Consider the following 20354-nt stretch of genomic DNA (forward strand, 5'->3'; position numbering starts at 1 on the left):
ATGTTTTCATTTGAACAAAGTGTCATAGGTTGTAGGGATTCTGAATTTGACACGTCTGTGCCTTTTTTTTTTTTTTTAAAAGCATGTGCAACTTACAGTTCTATTAGCAAATCAGTGGCTTGGCTTCCTGGTGCAGTGACTGTAATGGAAATGTTGGTGTGGACCCAGGGACAACTGGGAAGCGTTGCCCTTCCTGGAGATGCTCCTGGGAGGTGCATTTTCCTCTCTTACCACTTCTTTTCCTCCAGTACCCTCCAGTAAAGAGTCTTCTAAAACTCTTTTGAGGGTCTTTGAAATCTACAAAAGTTGACACAAACGTGAAAAACATTGGGATACATTGGAAAATAAACTTTTATGGCCATTTCCTCCTTGAATGCCACAATGACCCAGGTAAGAGAGACAGGGCAGATGTAACCTCCCTCTGATAGATTGAGAAGCCCCATGCCCAAAGGATTTGCCCCTGGCTAAATGAGGAACGTAAATAGGAGTGGTGGAGTAGACCTCCAGCCACTGTGCTTCCTGGGACTTGTTTTTCTGGGGGACCGAGCTCACAGCTGAGCCAGTAAGTAGCAAGTTCCTGATGCTGCTCTCACCACTTTTGCTTTTAGACATTCCCATTGTCCTCTCCCTTACTCCTTCCTTCTGTGAAGACCTTATGTCTGATCTTACGGTCTAGTTGCATGATTACACATTTATATTTTAAAAGGCAAATCTTTAAAGAGACTTCATTACAAGCTGATGGGAATAATAGTAACAATAATGACAGTACGAATAGCTAATAGTTATTGACCATTTAATATGCCAGGTATAAGACATGCTTTGCAAGTGTCTGCTCACTTATTCCTCAACAACCCCATGAACCTGCTGAAAGGCTGAGATTTGAACCTGGTTCTTGCTGTCTTTAAGGTCTGATCTCAACCAAGATGCTACAGTGCCCTCAGAGGGGAAAGGGCGGAACATCTTCTGGGGATGCTGTGTGTAACTGCCAAGACTGTGGTTCTATGCATTCAAGCTCAACATTCTGTAACACAGAACTTTTAAGTGGGCTTTGAGATCCACCGGCCTCACAGAGAGAACTTTGTACAGTTGATCACCTCTGAGTCCATCCCCACTGAAGCTTTTTCTCACCTACCACCTGCAGCAAACTCTCTTCTGATCTGTGTTTATGCTTCTTTTCCCACAGGAGGAAATATAAGAAAACGTCCCAGAGGTAAGAGCGTCTCTCTGAGAAAGGGGAGCTGGTTGGTTGACTCCTCTGTGTCACGGTTCTTCACAAGTCAAGCTCATGATGGACATTCATTGTAATAAAGAGTCTTGGTTCCTTCTCAGTGAGTTGCCTGCTTTATCTTCTAGTTGTTACTGTTGCTGCAATTAAAAATTGATTGCAGGCATTTGGTGTGGCACAGTAAGTGTATACCCGCACATAAGAGTGGGTCCAGTTGCTTAAAAACTCATTACTGCTGAACTATCCAGTGATTTTACTAAACCTTGACCAGAGTGGGGCTGGGCTGAGGGCGAGTGTGTCAAGGTTTATGGATGGGAGCACAGAAAGGTCTTCAAATGCATGTTCAGGTTTTGGATTCTCCTAGGCTGATTTGCTGACAAAATGCTATTGAGCTCAAAACATAGATACAGATTCCTTAAGGGCAGTCTTTTGATTTAACCATAAAAAGGGTAATTTAAAGTAGAATATCATCTATCATCACCCTCCATTACTCTGTTTTATTGCGAAGAGTTTGGAAAGCACATTCCATAGAAATAGAGCCTCTTAGGTCTTTTATTTGCCAAGCAATAGAAGCCTACGGCTCAGTCTAAAAAGCTAGTGTCTGGTTTTCATTAATTGACTTTGGTATTGTGACTTTAAACAGGTTACGTGAGATAAAAAATTACTGTTGCAATTAAAATCTTCCAGTAGGTTTCAACAATGGTACTTTCAGGGCTTCTTTGGTGGGTCAGTGGTTAAGAATCAACTTGCCAGTGCAGGGGACATGCAGAGCAACTAAGCCCACGCACCATAACCAGAGAGGTAGCCCCCACTTGCTGCAATTAGAGAAAGCCTGCATACAGCAATGAAGACCCAGTGCAGCCAAAAAGAAATACATAAAAATAAAAAAAGTCTTTTAAAAATAGTATTACCTTCAGAAGATGACTGTAATATGACCTTTTCTAGAGAGTCTCATCTCATCGTAGAGGCTCCTATGTCCTATGGTTTCTAAATAAAGTCAGTAATCCAAAGTAGTGGTGTCATCATTTGTGAGGAGGTACACATTCATTGAGAGAAAATGAACTAAAACTTTAAAGTTTCCTAGAGGGGTGCTGTACTATTAATAAGCTTATAAAGATGGCCAATAATTTGGTCTTGTTCAGGTTCATCAGGCTCAGGGTAGTGATTGCATTTGAACCACTAAGAATGGTGTAAATTAATCACTTAGATTAGAGGGCATAATAGTTGTCAGTAGTAAAAGGTAATTTATCATTTTTACATGTAGTTAACTAGGGGTATAAGATGTTTCAGTGTTGCCTCAATTTTATGTTAAGGGGAGATAAATAGACAGGTAAGAGGGAGTTTTACAGGAGACCTGCTCAAACCTGTCAGGCTTCAAATTACTATGTCAACTTTTGAGGAAAGCATATTTTTGCATATCTCACATGAACACTGTTGCATTTTGATGTCAATGTAAGGAAAAAGACCGATTTTAGCTTATTAGCTTTGTTGAAGTGAAGTGCAAATTAATAGAGGCATGGTTTGAGCTCTTCTGTTTTTAATCACATACCTATCCTCATATGAAATAGATCCATGTCTGCTAATCTATCACCACTCTTATGGATTAGAACAAAGGTTTTACTTTGCTCGTGATTTTGTAGGTCAGGAATTCAGGAAGGACTTGTCTGGGTGTCTTGGATCTGACGTACCTGGTGTCATCCAGGGCTGCTGGGGATATAGGACCCATGTACAAGATTGAGTCTTCATTTGCACTGCGGAGCTTTGGTGCTCCTTGTTTCTTCTCTCTCTTCACACGGTGTTCATCTTCCAAAATGTCTCCATGAGCTTGAGCTTCTACTGCAAGGTGATCTCAGGGGAGTTGAACTCTTAGCTGGCTTCTTAGGCCCTGTGTTCCAAGAGATAAAGAGTGGAAGATGCTATCTCCCTGAAACTGGCTCAGTGTCACTTCTGCTGTATCTTATTGGTTAAGGTATTGCACAACCCATCCAGAGTTGAGAGAAGGGGACATAGATTATATCTCTTGATGAAAAGGTGTTAATGAATTTGAGGCTATTTTCATGTATCAAACCTTCAACCTTTTGCAGAATGATCTTGCTTGAGACCTTTTCCAGATATCTGTAAATTGGGAGTCTGTGGATACCTCATTTGATGAATGGTACACAGTTTTAAACATATCTTGATACCTGTCTCTGATGCTGGTATGTTTGAATATATGCTTGTCTCTTGGTTGATTCATTTGGACTGGGAATAGCTGTGATTCCTTTTTCATGTTCAGTTCAGTTGCTCAGTCATGTCCAACTCTTTACGACCCCATGACTATAGCATGCCAGACCTCCCTGTCTTATCACCAACCCCCAGAGTTTACTCAAACTCATGTCCATTGAGTCAGTGATGCCTTCCAACCACCTCATCCTCTGTTGTCCCCTTCTCCTCCCACCTTCAATCTTTCTCAGCATCAGGGTCTTTTCAAATGAGTCAGTTCTTCACATCAGGTGGCCAAAGTATTGGAGTTTCAGCTTCAACATCAGTCCTTCCAATGAATATTCAGGACTGATTTCCTTTAGGATGGACTGGATTTTTCATGTTAGGGACAGGCATACTAGTGTGGATTCAGCTGGTCAGTTGAATTCTAAGTGTAGTTATTTGGCTTCAGTTAATAATGAGTCAAGTTGGTGGCTTCATGTAGGAAAATGAAATGACTCAAATGTTACATTAAAGAGCTTTAAATCTTATAGGTTTGCTTTGAACAAGAGGGGAACGACAGCCTAAGGTACACAAATCATCTACCTTTGTTTAAAGTCTTCTTGCTAAGTTTAATTTAATTTCACTCATGTATTTATTTACCTTCAAAAGCAATGATAAGAAAAAAAAAATCCACTAGCTTGCAAAGTCATCATTATCCAACTACAACCCAACTGAGGTAGACATCTTTCTTTACCTTTTTCATAAAATGCTAGGCAGATCTTCGTAGCCCACAAGAAGGATATTTTGATGATAGTGATTCTACTGAGTCTCACATTTAGTGTTAAGGAAAATGTACTCATCTCTTTCAAGAGCAGAATTTCAATCAAAAGAGTGATGTTACAAGTACTCTTTACTGGGTTAGCAAGGGCACCTGTAGGTAGGAGGTAAGCTTCTCTCCGCATGGAAAGCCTTACTGGATTGAGCTTTAAATCAACACAATTAAGGGGAACCATCTTTTGGCTTTATGAATGGGTGTTGTCCACGAAGGCCAATCATTTCAAGAGATTTACTGAAGTAGTGAAATGGCAATTTGACAGCTAGAGCGGATGACACCGGAAGCCTGCTTCCCTGAGAAATTCTTGTCAGGTCGTTTTCAGTACAGCTACAGCTTCAGGGTGTCAGGTCTGGCTATGAGAAGTTTATATCTTTGAGAAAGCATGCCAGACCATGTATAAAGTAATCACAGATACTTAGAGATAATCTAATATTTCTGGGCTACTCCTAAAGAAAAAAACTGTTACAAAGGATGATGTCTGTTAGAAGAGCTTCCAACACACACACACAAGAACACACACTCACCGTATTTCAGTGTGTGAGGGGAACTGTGACTGTTCTGCACGATTCCAGGCAGAGGTACAAGGAAAGACGTATCCACACACCCGAGGGGCCTCCACGGACTGCTGTGCTGTGTTCATATGACTGGTATCCACACACCCGAGGGGCCTCCACGGACTGCTGTGCTGTGTTCATATGACTGGTATCCACACACCCGAGGGGCCTCCACGGACTGTTGTTCTGTGTTCATATGACTGGTATCCACACACCCGCGGGGCCTCCACGGACTGTTGTTCTGTGTTCATATGACTGGTATCCACACACCCGAGGGGCCTCCACGGACTGCTGTGCTGTGTTCATATGACTGGTATCCACACACCCGAGGGGCCTCCATGGACTGTTGTTCTGTGTTCATATGACGTATCCACACACCCGAGGGGCCTCCCTGGACTGTTGTTCTGTGTTCATATGACGTATCCACACAGCCGAGGGGCCTCCATGGACTGTTGTTCTGTGTTCATATGACTGGTATCCACACACCCGAGGGGCCTCCACGGACTGTTGTACTGTGTTCATATGACTGGTATCCACACACCCGAGGGGCCTCCACGGATTGTTGTTCTGTGTTCATATGACTGGTATCCATACACCCGAAGGGCCTCCACGGACTGTTGTGCTGTGTTCATATAACTGAACAGTGGAAATACTTTGGTCAAGATGGCCAGGAGTTGCAGTTTTAAGGTCACCAGATAGCGAAACCCTCATTAGTGTGAAGGTTTTTGTTAATTTGTTATTAATCCTAGCTCTGTTTAGCTCTTTTAGTGGAAGTTCTGGTTCTGACTCTGTCTGATTGATGTACATATTTCGTAATTCTAGACATTTCTGTGAGCAGTTGAGCCAAACTTGTCTCTCTTCTTGTTAGTTGATATTAGGTTGATAGTTACATGCATAGTACTTTGCAATAATCTCCCATTTTAACAAAAGTTTACTTAATATTTGCTATTGATGTATACTTAAAAAAACACTGGAAATAAGAACATATACATGAAATAACCTCTGTGAAGAGGTTCACAGGCTTGTAGACATGCCTGCTTGCTCAGTCACTCAGTTGTGTCCAATTCTGTTACCTTATGGACTGTAGCCCTCCAGGTTGTTCTGTCCATGGAATGCTCTGTCCAGGCAAGAATACTGGAGTTGGTTGCCATTTTCTACTCCAGGGGACCTTCCTGACCCAGGGATTAAACCCACATCTCCTGTATTGCATGGGTTCTTTACCACTAATGCCACCTGGGAAGGCTTGGGATTGTTAGGTGTGACTGTGAAAAAAATTACAATAAAATATGGTAAGTGCTATAATAGATGTAAATATTGAATGTTATTGGGAATGATTAGGTCTTTGGAGAAGATACTTAAATTATTGTATACTCTTCTGTCACTAGATCACAAAGAGACCCTACAGTGTTTTTTAACATTCATGGTGCTTAGAAGTATAAGTATATTAAAGTCTAATGAGATAGTTGAGTATTTTTGGTTTTCTTCGTGTCTTCAGTTATTTTAAAAATGTATGTTTTGCTGAGTCTAGGTTTTTCTCAAAAGGGCAGTTGGCTTTAAGATATTCTGGACATTAAGAAGACAGCTCAGGATACAGGCACGTGAAAATAATGGATAAAGCGTGTCTTGTACACATAGAAAACAGAATGGCCTCTATCTGCTGCAAGGCAAAACAAGTTATTTTTTTCTCTCAAGTGTCTAATGCTTCTTTCACTTGGATTTTTATGTGACTCAGTAATCACATTTGATGAACCCAATAATTGATTAAATCCAGCAAATGATTCCTCTAGTCAGGTCTGCCTGTGTCAGCCTTCACGAATCAGCATACTTAATGAGTCATCAACGGAACCTCCGCCTTTGCTGTTAATAATAGATTGGTGTGTGTGGGTGGGGATGGGCAGGAAGGTGAGTGGATATCACGCTTTGGGAAGACTGCCTTCCAAGTTCTTGTATTCTTGTGTTGACAGGTCCATCTTTTGCTGAACTGCGCCCATTTCATCCCAGACATATTAGGACTCATTGGTGAATCCTGAAACTCTTTGGCATTGTTGACATAGACTCAATGGATATAGTCTTTTACCTTCACGGTAAAAAAGGACAGCCAAATAACTTGTTGGGAAAGTTAAAGGGGTGATAGGTTATGTCAATACACATATTTCTGCATGCTTATGGATAGTAGTCTTGCATACTACTACTTACTCAGTTGTATTGACATTTAGAGCCCATGTATTAGTGGTGACGTCTAATACAAGGGGCAAAGGAATCTTCTAAGAGATAAAACCCTTTAAAAATATTTTCCTATATGTATCTGTGATGACTAATCAATTCTCAAAGTAGTAGGAACCATGTGATCAGCTGTGAGAATAAGTCCAGTTTAAGTTCCGAGATTGCCAACGGAGTCAGGGTGACTTTACAGTGAATGGTGGCAGGTACAGTGGACCAGAGGGAGGAACAGAGTGGTGTGGTGAGAGCACAGGTCATAGATGGACACTGAGACTTAGCCACAAAGGATACTCCAAAGGCAGTTAACATGGAAAGTGGTCTATTAGTACTGTGATTTCAGGGGAAACAGCGGGGGAGAGTGGAGGGTGACAGAGGGCCCACATAGGTAGTTTGCTCCGATTGTAGCATATAAGGCAGCTGCTGCTCATTCATCCCTTACTTGCTTAGTCGAGCACAGGCACAGGATCTGGATTCAAGAGTCTGTCTAGCAGGAGCTGGGGACTTGGCCTGGGAGGAGAGGGTGCTGAGGTAGAGTAAGTAGCTCAGGCACTAAGTCTGGGTAGTCTGTCTGTCTGTCTATTTAGGCTGTACTGGGTCTTCATTGCAGTGCACAGGGACTTTGTGGGCTCTGGAGTAATAGGGCTCAGTAGTTGCTCTGAGGCAGGTGGGATCTAGTTCCCTGACCAGGGATCGAACATAGCCTTGCAAGGAGGATTCTTAACCAGTGGACTTTCAGAGTTGCATGGGTGGTTTATTTAGATACCAGTAGGAGAAGGCAATGGCACCCCACTCCAGTACTCTTGCCTGAAAAGTCCCATGGACAGAGGAGCCTGGTAGGCTGCAGTCTATGGGGTCGCTGAGAGTCAGACATGACTGAGCGACTTCACTTTCACTCACGAATTGGAGAAGGAAATGGCAACCCACTCCAGTGTTCTTGCCTGGAGAATCCCAGGGACAGGGGAGCCTGGTGGGCTGCTGTCTATGGGGTCGCACAGAGTTGGACACGACTGGTGACTTAGCAGCAGCAGCAACAGCAGCAGCAGCAACAGCAGCAGCAGCAACAACAGCAGCAGCAGCAGGAATTACCTTGGCATTGAGTTGCCATTTTTTGAGTTAAGAGGACCACCTGGACAAAGTCCAGTCTTCTTTTCTCTTCCGTCTCAGTTCTGAGAATCACTACCATTCTCCCACGCATCCAGGATCTCTTGAGTTGCTTTATGTGGACTGCTGTTGTGTGTGTTTTTCCAACTTTAGCTTTGTGTTTTCTCCCTCCAAATGTGATAAATGGGTCTCTAATAAGTTGTGGGCTTTTCCTCCTCCCTCTTTTCATTCTCATGATCTTGGTCCAGTCTCATTATCTGTGTCTCAGAGTCTTGAATAGCCTCCTAACTGCTCTTGTTGCTCTGGTTATTTCATCTCCATTCTGCTCACCCATGTCTGATTCCTTTTTCCACAGTGTCTCTGATGATGTCACATCTGTTTAGAAAATAACAACGGTAACTACAAAAGCAACAAACCTCCACTGGCTTCCTTTAAGCTAGTAAAGACTACTTTCTTATCTAGAACTTGAAGGATTTCTACATCTGTCTCCATCTCAGTTTTCCTACTTTGTCTCCGTTATTCCCTCCCATGCACTTTGAGTTCCCATCAATCTCAACTCTTTGCTGATGTCCTATTTGCCTTGTGTTTTGTGTCATCCCTTCTTCATTCATAATCTTTTCTAGTATTTTGAATGTTCTCATTTTTACCTGTTGAATTCCCACTTTTTCCTCTAGGTCTAATTCAAATGCTATTTCTTTCCATGGGGCCTTCTTTCTATCGTTCTACCTAAAAGAGAGTTTGTTTCCCCAGTCACTACTTTAGTGCTGGGTACAAGAATTAGTTGGATGCTTGTCATTCTTCTTGACATCATTGTGATTTTTTTGAGTAGGGACTGTGATCCCCCAAAGCATGGTGCTTTGGACATGGTTGGTATTTATTAAATGTGGGTTGACTTTATGAGTGGATCAGATTGAGATCCTTCATGTATTTCTACCATGGGTCAGAATTAAAGCCAGAATTACCAGGTGGAACTGGGAGTAAATAAGCTTAGATTGATGAATGACTCATACTTGCAGATCACCACATACTCCCACATTCAGGCTCTATTTGGCCTTCACACTGGCCAGGGTGGAGGCCTATGAGGTCAGCAAGCCAGATGGCATGCAAGGGCAAGAACCAAAAAATACACAGTTGCTTGGGTCATTGCAGATCCTTGGATCTGCTTTTCTGTTTAAGATCTTTTACTATGGAACTCTAGCGTTGGGTGGAAACTCTGAGAGTGTTTTTGCTGTACATCGGTGCTTCAATTTCTCTCTCTCCTCCATTCAGGCCATTAGTCTGGGAGATGTTTAGTGCAGCATCAATGTATTTGTTTGTGGTGCATTATTCTGAATATTTGATAACTGTGTGGTACACATCATTTGACGGTTCTGTGATGTTTTGCCAAAATGGTTTTGAGAATCATTTTCTTAGATTGCCTAATAAGACCTAAGTGCTTCTGTAAGATTTCAGTAGCACTCATGCTGGCATGTCACTGTGCTTCAGAAGTTAAGCTCAGACTTTCATTTGCCTGAGTAGGCATGTTTCTGTATCCTTCCTAATCCCAGTAGCCCTCAATACTGAAGAGGAAGGATTGACTTGATTAATTCAGTCATCAGTGAGGACTTCCAAATGGGCGCCAAGTCCAGTGTCCAACCGTGTCAGCTTATAAGGCAACTTTTGGAGTGTTGGGAGACTCTGGGTCCAGTAGTGCAGATCAGAGTATCCTAATCTTGGTGCTGTTTGTGTTTTTGTAGCAGCTGTCCTTTGCATCATAGGGTGTTTAGTAACATCCCTGGCCTCTACTCACTAGATGTCAATAGCAAACCCCCTTAAAGGTTCGTTGGGGGACAAAATCACCTGTGATTGAGAACCACTGGTATGGATGAAAGATTAAGAATCAGATTTATATTCTGTCACTAGTTTAGCTTTGCAAGTAACTCCTCTCTTATCTCAGAGTCCTCTCAGTAAAAGAGAGAAGCTTGAACATAAGAATTGATATGGTTCCTTTTGGCTCAAAAATGTTATTCTCTGATTCTAATTGCTGAGGTGTTCTACAAAAAAGCTCAGACCACCAACCAACATGTATAGTGATGACAAACACTCTGTGACCTATAACTGAATCACTGGGGCGGAGCAACATTGCTGATGAGCATGGAGGTCACTAACATAGTCTGGCCCTGTAGTGATGGTCCTGTGACCACAAGCCAGATCACCCATGATTTAGATACTTCCAGCTTCACCTAAACAGAGTGAACTAATCATGAGAAGGATATTGAAAGGACAATTGTCAAAACATAAACTTTGGCAAAAACATAAGTATGTCTGAAAGGTACTCTGTTGATCAAATTTATTGTATGTCTACCACATGGTAGGGCTTCATGCACATTATCTTATTTAATCTTCACAGTGATTCTGGTTCACAGATGAAGAACTCAGGGAAAACAAGTAACTTGACTGATGTCACAAAGCAGAGAAATGATTGGGCTAGGGTTTAAAGGCAGATCTTTGAGATACCAAAATGTCTAATTTTTTTTTAAATTTAAATTTATTTATTTTAATTGGAGGCTAATTACTTTACAATATTGTATTGGTTCTGCCACACATCAACATGAATCCGCCACGGGCGTACACGTGTTCCCCATCCTGAACCCCCCTCTCAACCTCCCTCCCCGTACCATCCTTCCGTGTCTGGTAGTTTTATAATTTTTTACAGCTGTTGAAACCCACCCCCACTTCCAAATGAAGTGGTTCAAAACCGAATAAAGTCAAAAGGATCAGAAAAATATGCCTTTTGGAGTTCATTTCCCTACTCTGTCAATTTTTATTTTCTCATCAAGACATTTTACATTTGAAAATTTTCATATTTGGTTTCAGCCCAAAAGTTAAAGTTCTCAGGAAAATTCAATGAAGGCTTAAAAAAACCCCAACAAGCTATATTTAAATAATGTGATTTAAAGGGGAAAGGGGAAAAATTCTTCACCTCTACCACCAAGTAATGTTTTTTTCAAAATTATCTATTTTTGTACTTAACCACTTAAAATGCTTTGAAGCAGTGTAATCAGTCACACATGAATATATAACCCTTTATGCATAAAAAGTAAATAACAAAAATAGAATCAGATAAAGGAAAACTTGTATTTTTCTGTCCTCTGATTTAATATAATAATGACTTTTCAAAGTTCATGAAAAAAGTTCACGGTCTGAATTTTCCCCTGTGTCTCTGCAGAAGTAGAATCATGCTATGCTCTGTATTGTTTATTCCTGTAACTTTGGGGAAGGGGAACCTGCATGAAAAGTTCTAAGCAAGCTGGAGGGAGTAGACTAAATTGAGAACATGCTTTGGAAGAGGCATGTCTGTAATCTTTGCTCATCCGTGAAGAGAGAAGGGCAGAGGGTTGGGTCAAGAGCGGGGGTTTAGAGTCACCCATTTCTAGACTGAAATATGAGTTGTGGCACAAATCTTGCGTCAGGCTTGGGTAGGTTCCCTTCTTACCTGAGCTTTCATTTCCTATAGGTCCAGTGGAAATGTTAATACTTCCTGGGGTTCTTGGGAGCCCAGAATGAAATCGTATATGTGAAGCACATAAGAAGATTTTGGCACATGGAAAGTGCTTAGTCATTGAAGGCTTGGGGGATCCCTCAGAGAGAAAACAGCATTTGATGGTCAGTGTGCAAAGGGCTTGTGCTTTGAGACAGAACAGGGTCACGTAAGGGAGCTGGTAGGAAGCAGATGGCCCTGCTCCTTAGGGACAGGGACTGTGTCTTATTTACTGAAGAGTGGAATCAGCCTTAACCAAGTGATTGGTGACCATCTTTTGGAAAGAACGTTGGAATAGGTGGGGTGGGAGAGCACTGTGCAAGGTCGACAGCCTCTGGGACATGGGCCTTAGTTAGGAAGACAAACTTGGAAGGGCCCAGTTTAATGTGGTCATAAAAGGTTTTTCCACAGGAAGACTCTTACTCATAGTTCATCTTCACATTTAGTTTTCTATTTTGAGGGAAATTTTATGTCATTTAAACTATCACAGAGGGACTTCCCTGATGGTCCGGTGGCTAAGACCCTTTGCTCCCAGGGCAGGGGACCTGGGTTCTATCCCTGGTTGGGGAACTAGAGCCCACATGCTGCAACTAAAGGTCCTGCGTGCTACAAGGGAAGACTGATGATCCCGCATGCCACCACTAAACCCCCATGCACCCAAATAAATAAATATTAAGAAAAAATCACAAAGTGAACAGCGCTTTGTTTTATTGGCTGATGGCAGGCACTGTAGAGTCAGAATGCCAGGCTTCTAATCCCTGCTCTACTATTTTCTAAGTGTATGACATTTAATAAACTCCTTGATTTCTCTAAGCCAGTGGTTCTAAAGTGGAGGTGCTTTGGCTCCCAGAGAACATTTGGCAGTGCCTGGAGAAGGCGATGGCACCCCACTCCAGTACTCTTGCCTGGAGAATCCCAGGGACGGGGGAGCCTGGTGGGCTGCCGTCTTTGGGGTCGCACAGAGTCGGACATGACTGAAGTGACTTAGCAGCAACAGGAGACGTTTCTGGTTGTCACATCTGGGATTGGGATATACCACTGGCATCTAGCAGATAGAGACCAAGGATGCTGCTAAACATCTTACAATGCACAGAACATCCCCACCATAACCAAGAACTATCTGGTCCAAAATGTCCACAGCAAGGTTGAGAAACCTTGCTCTAAGCCTCACTTCCTTCATCTGTATGGAGAGAATAACAATAGTACTTACCTGATAGGGTTGTTGTAGGGTTAAATGAGATAAAGGTTGAGCACAGTAAGTGCACTTCCTGGGTTTTAGTAAATATAAAGGGTCTTTTGCCATTATTATCAACATTATGACCTATGATTCATTGTCTGTATAGCAGATTTATTAATTCTATTTCATTGTTTATGTAGCTGACATATACAGTTTGACAGGTGTTTTGATGCATTTAAATTGTATAAGGAACAAGAAGTACTTTAAATCTTGCATTAAAGGAGATTTTGAAATTGTCCTGAAGGGATAATATTGTTTGGATTATGTAAACAAAGTATATACTCTATGCTGAAACAAATCAGAAATCATAAGTCTACATGCTGTTATATTCTGTTAGACCTAAAAAGTGTAAAATCATGGATCTTAAAAGAAATACTTTGATTTTATTGCATATTGTTACACTGGAAGCAATGAAACAATACAAATTTACAGAGAAACCCAGGCCCATCTCTTATAAGTGGGGGTAAAGTTACCATAGAAATTTCAGTGAAAGCTGGTAACTACAAAGTGAGCCTCAATATAAATTGGGATAGATTTCTACTTAGTACAGCAGACAGCAGAAATGCCCCTTGAAACTGGTACGAGCCCAGAGCCAGTGCACCACCTCTAGAAGCATGCCTCTATCTGGAGTCACAGGGCAAGCTCCTCCTTTCTGCTGTGAATTTGTGAGTTTCAGTGCTCAGCCACTAGGGGATAGGGTTGCCTGTGTTGTCGTGTTGCCCTCTGATATAAATATAAATGAAGGTCTTGTGGGTTGACTTTTTAATAATCAGTTTCTTAATCTATGTTATATCATTTAGATCATAATCAAAGGTTTCTTAGAGTTAGCAAAGCAATTAAATAGCTCAAGAAAAGAACCTGATGTGTGCAGTGTGGACTGTGAGGTACGTGATCGCCTCTGCTGGTATGCCAGGTCCATAACTCCAAACAGTGTTGTCATGATTTTGTGATAATTTTACTAATTGTAGTATACCATATCATTAATACACTAATTGTTTAGTCTCAGTGGTGAAGAATCTGCCTTCTAATGGAGGAGATACAGGAGACGTGAGTTCGATCCCTGAGTCAGGAAGATCCTGTGGAAGAGGCAATGGCAACCCACTCCAGTATTTTTGCCTGGGAAATCTGATGGATAGAGGAGCCTGGTGGGCTACAGTCCATGGGGTTGAAAAGAGTCGAACACAACTTAGTGACCAAACAACAATGATATTGTTAGTAAGAGTAATATATTTGCTTGTTATCATGGCTCACTGATGACCCATCATTAAGAAAGACAGAAAATTAACCCTTTTAGTAGTGTTGACAGTGCTTGTTTGGTGGATAAACAGAAGCCTCGTTCTTTAGGGATCATCAGTTCAGTTCAGTTCAGTCTCTCAGTCGTGTCTGACTCTTTGCGACCCCACAGACTGCAACACACCAGGCCTCCCTGTCCATCACCAACTCCTAAGTTTACTCAAACTCTTGTCCATTGAGTTGGTGATGCCATCCAACCATCTCATCCTTTGTCATCCCCTTCTCCTCCTGCCTTGAATATTTCCCAGTATCAGGGTCTTTTCAAATGAGTCAGTTCTTTGCATCAGGTGGCCAAAGTATTGGAGTTTCAGCTTCAGCATCAGTCCTTCTAATGAATATTCAGGACTGATTTCCTTTAGGATGGACTGGTTGAATCTCCTTGCAGCCCAAGGGACTCTCAAGAGGCTTCTGCCAACACCACAGTTCAAAAGCATCAATTCTTTGGTGCTCAGATTTCTTTATAGTCCAACTCTCACATCCATACATGACCACTGGAAAAACCATAGCCCTGACTAGACGGACCTTTGTTGGCAAAGTAATGTCTCTGCTTTTTAATATTCTGTCTAAGTCGGTCATAACTTTTCTTCCAAGGAGCAAGTGTCTTTTAATTTCATGGCTTCAGTCACCATCTGCAGTGATTTTGGAGCCCCCAAAAATAAAGTTTGTCACTGTTTCTACTGTTTCCCTATGTATTTTCCATGAAGTGATGGGACCAGATGCCATGATCTTAGTTTTCTGAATGTTGAGTTTAAGCCAACTTTTTTACTCTCCTCTTTCACCTTCATCAAGAGGCTCTTTAGTTCTTCACTTTCTGCCATAAGAGTGGTGTCACCTGTGTATCTGAGGTTATTGGTATTTCTCCTGGCAGTGTTCATTCCAGCTTGTGCTTCATCCAGCCTGGCGTTTCTCATGACTCTGCATATAAGTTAAATAAGCAGGGTGACAATACACAGCCTTGACGTACTCCTTTTCCTATTTGGAACCAGTCTGTTGTTCCATGTCCGGTTCTAACTGTTGCTTCCTGATCTGCATACAGATTTCTCAAGAGGCAGGTCAGGTGGTCTGGTATTCCCGTCTCTTTCAGAATTTTCCACAGTTTGTTGTGGTCCACAGTCAAAGGCTTTGGCATACTCCAATAAAACCTTTGGCAAAGTCAATAAAGCAGAAATAGATGTTTTTTTGGAACTCTCTTGCTTTTTTGATGATCCAACGGATGTTGCCAATTTGATCTGTGGTTCCTCTGCCTTTTCTAAATTCAGCTTTAAAATCTGGAAGTTCATGGTTCACATACTGTTGAAGCCTGACTTGGAGAATTTTGAGTATTACTTTACTGGCGTGTGAGATGAGTGCAATTGTGCGGTAGATTGAGCATTCTTTGGCATTGCCTTTCTTTGGGATTGGAATGAAAACTGACCTTCTTCAGTCCTGTGGCCACTGCTGAGTTTTCCAAATGTGCTGGCATATTGAGTGCAGCATTTTCACAGCATCATCTTTTAGGATTTGAAATAGCTCAACTGGAATCCCATCACCTCCACTAGCTTTATTCATAGTGATGCTTCCTAAGGCCCACTTGACTTCGCATTCCAGGTTGCTAGAGGCCCTAGTGCTCCTTTTTGGGAATGAGGTTACTTTTTAATTACAATTGGGATGATAGTGATGCTGGTGGTGGTGGCCCGAGGGCACAGCTCTTCATTAGAAGACTGTAGTTTATGCTTATGAGATCACACTAACTTCATGCTTTCACCTGTTTGCTTTATATCTGCTTTTTCCCGGCTGGTTTCTCTGCATGGAGAGATGTGTTCCGGGAGCATGATTCGGGGATTTGACAGGTGAGGTTCTGATGAAGCCATTGTTAAAGTGAAATTGCTTTCCATTTAGCACCATTATTTTGAATAGAAGGAAAATTTCCTTAAATTAGCCTCTTGTGTGGAAAATGAATCATGTTTAAAGGATACTTTTGATCTTTAGATTGGTGAGGTGGCTGGTTCCCCCCTCCTTGATATCAGTGACTTTCTTCTGCTGTTGGTTTCTATGGGACCTTATAGGGGCATAATTATACCAGTGGTCTATAAAGAAGGCAGTATAGTTTTGGCACTCAGAGCATAGATTTTCAGGTCTGAGAGACCTCCGTTTCAGTATCATTTCCTCCCCTCCTTAACTCTGTGATTTTTCAGCTAGTTAAAAGTAAATATCCGCAGGGTATGGGCTACTGATAGTACCTAACTCATAAGGTGGCCAATAAGAATTAAATGCGACAATGTATGTATGGTTTGTGACCCAGTTCTAGGTATATAGTAGGTGCTTAATAAATATTAGCTGTTAATATAATACGTTCCTTTCCAATAAAAATTAATGGCCACAGAATGCCATTCTTCATCATAATTAAGAATGAGACCTTGCAGACTCTGTAAAACTTGACCTCCCTCAAGGACTTGTGCTACTTGTACAGGAGATGAATTCTTTATGATCTCATGCGACAGAGGAGTACAGTTGGAGTGGTACCAGAAAAGTATGGGTAGAGTGCGTGGGAGAAGCTGCCGCCTTTTGCTTCAGGCTGATCCACAAAGCTGTGAAGATGAAGTACAGGTCTATAGAAAGAGTCTGAAAGAAGGAATCCAGCCATTTTAGCCAGAGATTCTAGGTGTCATCTGTTTACTGCTACCCTCTTGGTCCCTGTATTCCTTCTCAAAGAGATCCTACAGTGCACAGGTTGTGGGCAGACCTACCAGAAACTATCACTCCCACCAGAGTTTTTAAAAAGGGAGATCAGTTATGCAGATGGAAGCCAGCCACGTTGTTTGCATTAACTATATTATTGAGTGATTGAATGAAGAGTTAAAGGTGTCTGGTTTTAAAAGAGTACTACCAAAAGTATTGAGTAAAGTCAAGTTAAGCATATTTTATTTATGGATGTAAATTTTGGCTTGTTCGATTCCACTTGTAGACTCATTTCACTACATGTTTACTGAGTACTGATTATGTGATGGTCAGGCACTGTGAGACACTCCAAAATAAATATAAAGAGCAAGATGTAGTTTCTGTCCTCTAGCAGCCGATAGTATAATGGGAGAGAAAGGGACCCAGGCCGGTTATGTCAATCTAAGTGTTTTGATTGAGGTGCAGAGGTACAGAGGAGGAGTTTTCTGCTAAGTTTGGGGTTCAGTAAAGGCTTGCTGAAGGTGATGCCTGAGCTGAGACTTAAGAATGAATAAATGAATGTATGCTGATGTGGAAAGGTCATATGGGTATTTATTTAGAGGGGATACCATGAGCATGATTGATCATAAAATGATTGATTTTAACCAGTTATGTTATATGAGCCCCAGTGTTGTTATATGAGCCCCAGTGTCTGCTCTGGCTTGAGTGAGGTTTGATTCAAGAGTGTCAGGAAGGGTCACAGTGCTGTTGGTATCCTTGTGGGTGAGCTTCAAGCCTTAGCTGCTGCAGAGAGAAGTGGATAGCTGCTTCTCTAAGGGCTGCAGGCAAAGGGGAGAAGACAGTTCATGAAGACTTGTCTACTTAAAGGCATGCAGTGTGGCTACCTGGACACTGTGGATCTCTGGTCTGTCAGAATGGCTCCCTCCAAAGAAACCAGGAGTCACTTCAAAACAAAATCAAAAGGCAGATAAAAAGAATCTCCTACACCTTCCATAAGGGAGTAGAAATTAAAAGTAATAATGTCAAGTGTTCTCTATTTGCTCAGAGTTTTTGAGAGGCTGGCATTTTTCTTTATTCTGTGTCTGGTAAAATTTATTAGCTAAACCTTATGGGCCTGCATTTTTTTTTCTTTCTTTCATTTTTTTTTTGGCTGCACTGTGCAGCATGTGAAACTTTCCTGACCAGGAATCAAACCCACAGCCCCTGCGGTGGAAGCACAGAGTCTTAACCACTGGACTGCCAGGGAAGTCCTGAGCCTTGGTTTCTTTTGAGACAGTGGTATTCAAGCAGTTCTCAAACGATATCAGAATCACCAGTTTACCTGTTAAAACAACTTGCTGAAACTGCAGCCCCCAAATTCTGATTCCATAGGCCTGGAGTGGGGCTGGAGGATTTACATTTCAGAAAATCCCCAGGCATACCTGTTCCTGCCATTGTGGAGAACCACACTTGGATAAACACTGCCTTAAAAGGAATATGGCTGTTCAGAATTTCCATTTCTTCCTCATTCTTGATAAGTTATATTTGTCAAGAAATTCATTCATCCCTGTGCTGTGATATTCATTGGTATAATGTTGCTTATCATCTTTTTAATATCTCTAAAACCCTGCAGTCATGTTCCTTCTTGCATTTCTGGTATTGGTAATTTGTGCTTTTTCTCATTATTTCTTGATCAGTCTCACTACTTGTGTGTTACTCTCATTAATGTTTTAAAAATCTAACTTTTTCTATTGATTGTCTTACATTTCATTGCCTTCTGCTCTTATTTTGATATTACTTGGGGTTTACTTTTCTAACTTCTTAATATGAAACTTACAGCATTGATTTTAAATATTTTATTTTTTCTGATGCAACCATCTAAGTTCTACAGTTCCCTCTGAATCTTGTTTCTCCCCTGTACCTCTCAGGTGCCTCATCCATAGTCATAATGTTACAGCTGTCAACTGGATTCTTGTTTTTCTCCATAAACCATCCCATAAACTCCTTCATAGAAAGACCCTCTTACGCATTTTGTTTCCCTAATAAACTCATAACGATGAGCGTGTTGAGCAGTAGAGGAGTAGATGTGTTTGATCTAGTGGTTTGGATGCCTCCTCTTTGTCCTTATTTCCTGCATGTATGGTTCTCAGACAAAAGAACACTACTTGCAGGAGGAAAAGTCATTTCTGAAGCAAGCTTTGTGGGAGTGGAGATGTCCTTGTTTTGAAAAACTGTTGTAGTAGGTGTCGGTAAGGCCGCCTTGACACTCAGAGAACACCATTCTGTTGCCTGAATTGGGTGTTGGTTGAATTTTCTCCGAGTTGTCCTCTCTCTGCCATTTCCTTTGGAGGTCAGGCTGCGCTTCGTGCTGAACACCAAGTGGAGTCAAAATGAGATTTCTCTCCATTCAAGTCGAATTTCACAACTGACCAGGTGTGTTAGAGCTGCAGTGTGGGCCGCTTTTCCCGTTTCCTTGGCAGCAGTTGGTGTCTGTGGCTGTCAGAGGCAGAAGTAGCCCTCTGCTAATGTACTTCTGTCCTAGGACACATATGGACTCATCCAGTTGGAATTTCTAACTCCTGGGTCTTCAGAGATAAAAACTCCCAAGTGTGTGAATTTTCTGACCTTTGGTAACTCGTTTAAAGGGAGAAGAATTAGGGTGTTCATTTCCCAGGGGAATGGGAACTTCCCTGGGGGACTGATTTTTGGGGCCCACATTGTACAAATCATTTACCATAAACAATTATAATAAAATATCACATTTTTATTCTTACACTTTAAAATCGATGCCAGTGGTATAGGTCTCAGAACAAAACAGACAAGGTAGGCTGAAGAGAAATCAGACTTCAATCTGAAATGGTAATGAGTGTGATGGCAATAATAGTAGTCATAATAATACTCGACGGTGGGACCTCACTGGTGGTCCAGTGATTAATAATCCGCCTTCTAATGCATGCTTCCCTCCTAGCTCAGTCGGTAAAGAATCTGCCTGCAATGCGGGAGACATGGGTTCGATTCCTGGATTGGGAAGATCCCCTGGAGAAGGAAATGGCAACCCACTCTAGTATTCTTGCCTGGAGAATCCCATGGACAGAGGAACCTTGCGGGCTTCAGTCCATGGGGTCGCAAGAGTCGGACATGACTGAGTGACTTTCACTCACTACGTCTAATGCAGGGGACAGAGTCTGATCCCTGGTTGGAGAACTAGGATCTTCCATGCCTTTGCCATATGCCCACAGCACCTCAATGAAGACCCTCTGCAGTCGAAAATAATAAAATAAAGGCATCACTGCTTAAAAAAATTATACATGATAGTTATTATATTCCTGGCACTGGTTTGAGTGCTTTCCATGTTTATCCCATTTAGTTTTTACCATAACCTCCAAGGTAGGTGCTATTATTGTCCCTATTTTATGGGTGAGAAAATGGGGTCATGGAGAATAGAACTTTTCCAAGGTAGAGAATAGAAAGGCTGGGTTTCAAATGAGATATGACTCTTGACCTCAAGCTTTAAGTCCTGTGCTGTGCTATCTTTCTGACTCTGGTGA

The 20354-nt window shown here is 41.8% G+C and overlaps 1 protein-coding gene across 6 annotated transcripts in view; it reads left to right on the forward strand.

Annotated features, from left to right (window-relative positions):
• PDE1C (phosphodiesterase 1C) overlaps positions 1-20354 on the forward strand; it is a 540295-nt gene that overhangs the window by 227855 nt on the left and 292086 nt on the right. For 2 of the 6 annotated variants that reach the window (XM_059885887.1, XM_015469514.3), the window contains exon 3: positions 1184-1210. The exons of the other annotated variants lie outside the window; for them this stretch is intronic. In XM_059885887.1, the coding sequence (XP_059741870.1) occupies positions 1184-1210 (27 nt within the window). The remainder of the gene's footprint in view (positions 1-1183; positions 1211-20354) is intronic. 6 annotated transcript variants of the gene reach the window in all.

This window comes from Bos taurus, chromosome 4, assembly GCF_002263795.3.
Source record: "Bos taurus isolate L1 Dominette 01449 registration number 42190680 breed Hereford chromosome 4, ARS-UCD2.0, whole genome shotgun sequence".
NCBI classification, from domain to species: Eukaryota; Metazoa; Chordata; class Mammalia; order Artiodactyla; family Bovidae; genus Bos; species Bos taurus.